The 6873-nt window shown below is 40.4% G+C and overlaps 1 protein-coding gene across 4 annotated transcripts in view; it reads right to left on the bottom strand.

The window, feature by feature from the left end:
- Positions 1–389: 389 nt before the first annotated feature.
- LOC123484568 (endoplasmic reticulum junction formation protein lunapark-B-like) overlaps positions 390–6873 on the bottom strand; it is a 28227-nt gene continuing 21743 nt past the window's right edge. For 2 of the 4 annotated variants that reach the window (XM_045215053.1, XM_045215054.1), the window contains exons 11-14: positions 6774–6844; positions 3504–3671; positions 1978–2097; positions 390–1259 (exon numbers count right to left, since the gene is read on the bottom strand). In XM_045215053.1, the coding sequence (XP_045070988.1) occupies positions 1078–1259; positions 1978–2097; positions 3504–3671; positions 6774–6844 (541 nt within the window). In that variant the 3' untranslated portion in view covers positions 390–1077. The remainder of the gene's footprint in view (positions 1260–1977; positions 2098–3503; positions 3672–6773; positions 6845–6873) is intronic. The other 2 variants (XM_045215055.1, XM_045215056.1) reach the window with 1 other exon arrangement.

Here is a 6873-nt window from a genome sequence, read left to right as displayed (position 1 = left end):
AGACTTCTGGGCGATTTTCAACTTGACTGAAATCGCCCCAAAAACGGGCGGGGCCATTTGAAGCACGACTTTAGCCTGATTTGACATTTAGTGGCTGGCAGATCAGACGTGAACACTGATAACTACTGTTGCCGTGATATAATTGATTAGAAAAAAAATCCCTTCCTTTTCCCGTTTGGCAGTGCGTCGCCCATATCGCCCTATTGAACAGGCCGTCCCTGTTTGTTAGTATCTCGGTCTCTCAAATAGTGAGCTAGGGCTGCCAGCATGGGGAATGCTGGTATATAGACTCCCGACATCTAATGTGCCAAAATACCGTATTCTGTTAATCCCATTATTGGTGAGATCTTATTTATGAAGTCTATATTATTTCACATATGATGGCAATGCTTGCACATGAGATTTAATAAGAGTCTACAAAGTTCGACAATGTGCCGAAAACCTGACATACAAATTAAGCTCCAACACAAAATGACATTTTTATTTATTTCTTAGCCAGAATAAAATTATCTTCAAATTCATTCTATTCTCACTCTGTAGGCAAAACTTTTGTTTACAAACTAGGCTTATGAGCGGACACATTTCAATATTTCCATAGCAAGGCACAACAGAACTGCTGTAAGTAAATTAAAAACATGTCTTAACTATTTATTGTGTAGCCTAATAAATAACACATTCAGTGCAAATCAGGAACGAGACAGGACCAGTGCATTTGGCAAACGTATCTTTTCAAAAAAAAAAAGTGGATTTGCCAAATCAGTAATTTTGATAATCAAAGTCAATGTAAGAAAGGCTCTCTACACACCCGCAAAGTTATGGTTTAAGTGAGAGAGAAAAAAAGTGGTAAATTCTTGCTCTATATGGGTTTGAATGCAACTTGACTGGAAAGGTATATAATATGTAAACTCCAAGCAAAATAGATTATTATTTCACTACCAAACAACATCTACATAAAACATTGTGCATTACAAGCAGCTTATGTAAATCCAGGAGCTGGGTACCACATGATTTTAAACACTGCACCATGTCAGTTGATATACATGGAGGGGAGGGTGGGAGGGGGGCATTCAATGTTTTCTACTCTGTTTCCAACTGGGGGACTTCTTGCTTTTCTCCTGGTCTCTCAGGCTCCTCTTCTGTGTGTACGGTCTCTGCGGCCTCTGGTTTCTCTACATTGGGGTCTGGGGTCTCCTCTGTAGACTGGGCCTTTTCAACTTGGGGCTCCACTTCATCAGAAGGGGCCTCCAGCTCCTTCTCATCTGCAACCAGAAGACAGACATTAACAATACAATCTACCACTTGTTTGTTTCTGATAACAGGACTCTCTCTCTGCCTCTGAGCCACTATGTACAAATCACACATTCATAAGCCACTATAATATATTTACTGTATAATATTACTGTCAAACTGTCAGAGCAGCCTATCAAACATTACTAAAATATCAGAGAAAGAAGTGTGTGTGGGGGGGGTGAGTGAATGAGTTAAAGAATTTTAACAGTCAAAACATTTAATCACTACAACTTTGTGTAATTACACAACAATAATAATTTGCAGCATGCACAGCCTGTTAATATTATACCCAATGACCCGATCTGCAAACGCTGAAGCTTTACATTACTCCAGAATTAAGTTAATTATCAACAACTCTCAGGGTTAAAAGAGTGGAATCAGTATAATGGTCAATTGATGGTCATTTTAATGGTCCAACATGAAATAATGCAGCAACATCATTGTGATGCCATGCCATGTGTAGCTGTGTAGCGGGGAATTTCAGTTAATTTCCTGAATTAAAAATAAATTGACCCCAACTCTGGTTGTTAGTTGCTTGATCATATTAAGATTGTGATACGATTATGGGGCCAGATGCCACAAGAAGCCACATCATTTAAATAGCCTTTAATCAGGGTAAGTGATTGGTAGGACTAAAATCATTATTTGTAAGGGAATGCAAAGCACCAGGCTGTGATAAGATGGGACCTTTGTGGTGATGGTGGACAATGGCGAAACTGTGCACTGAACTCCATGAAGCAGTTGCTAAAGACACAGTGGGCACCCTGGTAGCCACATGACTGGGACCACAGTCTTCACTTTGATCAGCTATTCAAAGACAATGTATAAAGCAATGGTAAATATTATAAAACAAACATGCACAAAAATACAAAAATGGTTAATTGATCATTGAGTTTATAGCAAAACACTATGCTACATTTACCATGTAATTCTAATGACTTGAAGATTATGAATTCATGACTAACCAAGTTGGTCACTCTGTCATTTAGGTTAGTATTGTGGAGTAACTACAATGTTGTTGATCCATCCTCAAGTTCTCTCCCATCACAGCCATTAAACTCTGTAACTGTCTTAAAGTCACCTTTGGACTAATTGTGAAATCCCTGACCAGTTTCCTTCCTCTCCGGCAAATTAGTTAGGAAGGATGCCTATATCTTTGTAGTAACTGGGTATATTGATACAGCATCCAAAATGCAATTAATAACTTCACCATGCTCAAAGGGATATTCAATGCTTGTTTTTTGTTTACCCATCTACCGATAGGTGCCCTTCTTTGCGAGGCATGGTCTTTGCGGTTGAATCTGTGTTTGAAATTCACTGCGACAGAGGGACCTTACAGATAATTGTATGTGTGGGTACAGAGATGAGGTAGTCATTCAAAAATCATGTTAAAACACTATTATTGCACACAGAGAGTCCATGCAACTTATCATGTGGCTTATTAAGCACATTTTTACTCCTGAACATATCTAGGTTTGTCATAACAAAGGGGTTGAATACTTAAGACTCAATACATTTCAGCTTTTCGTTTTTTATTTAATTAGTAAACATTTCTAAAAACATAATTCTACTTTTACATTATGGGGTATTGTGTGTAGGCCAGTGACACAAAATCTCAATTGAATCTATTTAAAATTCAGGCTATAATATAACAAAATGTGGAAAAAGTCAAGGGGTGTGAATACTTTCTGAAGGCACTGTATGTGGTTGTCCCACCTAGATATCTTAAGATTAATGCACTAAATCACTCTGGATGAGCATCCGATAAATGACAAATGTTTTACAGAAATGTAAAAACAGGAAAATAGTGCTATTACATAATATTCCACAAATGACTAAATTCAATGACAGGTATTTCTATCAATATTTTACCTTTTTATAATAAACATGTATTTACAGGGTTACATATGAGTTTCTAGGGCACAACATGTGCTTCAGAAGTAGCTAGAATTCATATAGGATATACCTCAATCGATTTTTTTTATCGTATTTTCTGGCGCTCCTAAATTTTAACTAACTTTTTAAAGTTGGGAGCACCAGTGCTGTTAATTTAGAACCTGTTAATTTAGAGCCCTGAATCAAATAAATACAACTTTAATGTCAACACTGATATATTTGGGTCCGCTTAACTCCTCTGATCTTTTGACCCCTGGATTTGGCCAAGTGCTACATATGATTAGTTCATTTCCAAACGGTAACTCTAGTTACTATACCTCCAGAGGGGGTTGCGCTCTCATCAGTGGCCTCTGATGCCGCTGATTTTTCTGGGGTGGGTGATTCCGAGCGCATTCTCCGCTCAAAGCTAAATTCTGGGAGTCTTGGTGCTTGAGGTCGGGTCTTCCTTGCAGGGTTCAGGACGTAACAGTAAGCACACCTGAAAGCTAAAGGGTCATAATGTAAGTAAAATGATTTTAAAGGGAAGGTGCCATGTGCTTCAACAATTGCCCCACAATTTTTTTAAGACCTGTTGAAGATGCATAATCTGCTCAATGGATTACCCTTATTTCAATGTCATAGCTTGAGCTACTTTGGTTACAAAAAGTTGGTTGCACCAGCATATGTGAAAAACTTATGCCAAGGACATTCAACAAGCACAGCACTTACACAAAGGAATGATGATTGGCTGAGAAAAATTAATGATACAAAGTTTGTGGGAGCTGTTTTGTTAGACTTCAGTGCGGCTTTTGACATTATCGATCATAGTCTGCTGCTGGAAACACGTACAGTGGGGAGAACAAGTATTTGATACACTGCCGATTTTGCAGGTTTTCCTACTTACAAAGCATGTCGAGGTCTATAATTTTTTATCATAGGTACACTTCAACTGTGAGAGACGGAATCTAAAACAAAAATCCAGAAAATCACATTGTATGATTTTTAAGTAATTCATTTGCATTTTATTGCATGACATAAGTATTTGATACATCAGAAAAGCAGAACTTAATATTTGGTACAGCAACCTTTGTTTGCAATTACAGAGATCATACGTTGACCAGGTTTGCACACACTGCAGCAGGGATTTTAGCCCACTCCTCCATACAAACCTTCTCCAGATCCTTCAGGTTTTGGGGCTGTCGCTGGGCAATACGGACTTTCAGCTCCCTCCAAAGATTTTCTATTGGGTTCAGGTCTGGAGACTGGCTAGGCCACTCCAGGACCTTGAGATGCTTCTTACGGAGCCACTCCTTAGTTGCCCTGGCTGTGTGTTTCGGGTCGTTGTCATGCTGGAAGACCCAGCCACGACCCATCTTCAATGCTCTTACTGAGGGAAGGAGGTTGTTGGCCAAGATCTCGCGATACATGGCCCCATCCATCCTCCCCTCAATACGGTGCAGCCGTCCTGTCCCCTTTGCAGAAAAGCATCCCCAAAGAATGATGTTTTCACCTCCATGCTTCACGGTTGGGATGGTGTTCTTGGGGTTGTACTCATCCTTCTTCTTCCTCCAAACACGGCGAGTGGAGTTTAGACCAAAAAGCTATATTTTTGTCTCATCAGACCACATTACCTTCTCCCATTCCTCCTCTGGATCATCCAGATGGTCATTGGCAAACTTCAGACGGGCCTGGACATGCGCTGGCTTGAGCAGGGGGACCTTGCGTCCGCTGCAGGATTTTAATCCATAACGGCGTAGTGTGTTACTAATGGTTTTCTTTGAGACTGTGGTCCCAGCTCTCTTCAGGTCATTGACCAGGTCCTACCGTGTAGTTCTGGGCTGATCCCTCACCTTCCTCATGATCATTGATGCCCCACAAGGTGAGATCTTGCATGGAGCCCCAGACCGAGGGTGATTGACCGTCATCTTGAACTTCTTCCATTTTCTAATAATTGCGCCAACAGTTGTTGCCTTCTCACCAAGCTGCTTGCCTATTGTTCTGTAGCCCATCCCTGCCTTGTGCAGGTCTACAATTTTATCCCTGATGTCCTTACACAGCTCTCTGGTCTTGGCCATTGTGGAGAGGTTGGAGTCTGTTTGATTGAGTGTGTGGACATGTGTCTTTTATACAGGTAACGAGTTCAAACAGGTGCAGTTAATACAGGTAATGAGTGGAGAACAGGAGGGCTTCTTAAAGAAAAACTACCAGGTCTGTGAGAGCCGGAATTCTTACTGGTTGGTAGGTGATCAAATACTTATGTCATGCAATAAAATGCAAATTAATTACTTAAAAATCAAACAATGTGATTTTCTGGATTTTTGTTTTAGATTCCGTCTCTCACAGTTGAAGTGTACCTATGATAAAAATTACAGACCTCTACAAGCTTTGTAAGTAGGAAAACCTGCATAATCGGCAGTGTATCAAATACTTGTTCTCCCCACTGTATGTGTTATGGCTATATTGTGGATAAAGAGTTACCTGTCTAACAGAACACTGAGGGTGTTCTTTAATGGAAGCCTCTCCAACAAAATCCAGGTAGAATCAGGAATTCCCAGGGCAGCTGTCTAGGCCCCTTACTTTTTTCAATCTTTACTAACGACATGCCACTGGCTTTGAGTAAAGCCAGTGTGTCTATGTATGCGGATGACTCAACACTATACACGTCAGCTACTACAGCGACCGAAATGACTGCAACACTTAACAAAGAGCTGCAGTTAGTTTCATAATGGGTGGGAAGGAATAAGTTAGTCCTAAATATTTCAACAACTAAAAGCATTGTATTTGGGACAAATCATTCACTAAACCTCAACTAAATCTTGTAATAAATAATGTGGAAATTGAGCAAGTTGAGGTGACTAAGCTGCTTGGAGTAACCCTGGATCGTAAACTGTCATGGTCAAAACATATTGATACAACAATAGCTAAGATGGGGAGAAGTCTGTCCATAAAAAAGTGCTACTCTACCTTGTTAACAGCACTATCAACAAGGCAGGTCCTACAGGCCCTAGTTTTGTCGCACCTGGACTACTGTTCAGTCGTGTCGTCAGGTGCCACAAAGAGGGACTTGGGAAAATTGCAATTGGCTCAGAACAGGGCAGCACGGCTGGCCCTTGGATGTACACAGAGAGCTAACATTAATAATATGCATGTCAACCTCAAAGTGGAGGAGAGATGGACTTCATCACTACTAGTATTTGTGAGAGGTATTGACCTGTTGAAAGCACCGAGCGGTCTGTTTAAACGACTAGCACACAGCTCAGACACCCATGCATACCCCACAAGACATGCCACCAGAGGTCTCTTCACAGTCCCCAAGTCCAGAACAGACTATGGGAGGCGCACAGTACTACATAGAGCCATGACTACATGGAACTCTATTCCTATTCCACATCAGGTAACTGATGCAAGTAGTAGAATCTGATTTAAAAAATCTGATATGAATGTATTGTAATGTTTTTAATTGTATAACTGCCTTAATTTTGCAAGACCCCAGGAAGAGCTAATCGGGATCCATAATAAGTACAAAGCTGGCTGCCAAGCACCGACGGGCAAAGTTAATGCAGTGTTTGAAGGGTAGTGACAGGAAGCAGTGTTTCTCAAAATCTTACCAATATATTCAAATTCCTCTTTTAATGCCATGCCATTATGGGAGAAGCACTGCTGGCATATAAGGGCATATCTGGGGATAAAAGAGCATAAATATTATTG

This window comes from Coregonus clupeaformis, unplaced genomic scaffold (assembly GCF_020615455.1).
Source record: "Coregonus clupeaformis isolate EN_2021a unplaced genomic scaffold, ASM2061545v1 scaf0360, whole genome shotgun sequence".
Taxonomy (NCBI): Eukaryota; Metazoa; Chordata; class Actinopteri; order Salmoniformes; family Salmonidae; genus Coregonus; species Coregonus clupeaformis.
This window is presented reverse-complemented; position numbering and strand designations above follow the sequence as displayed.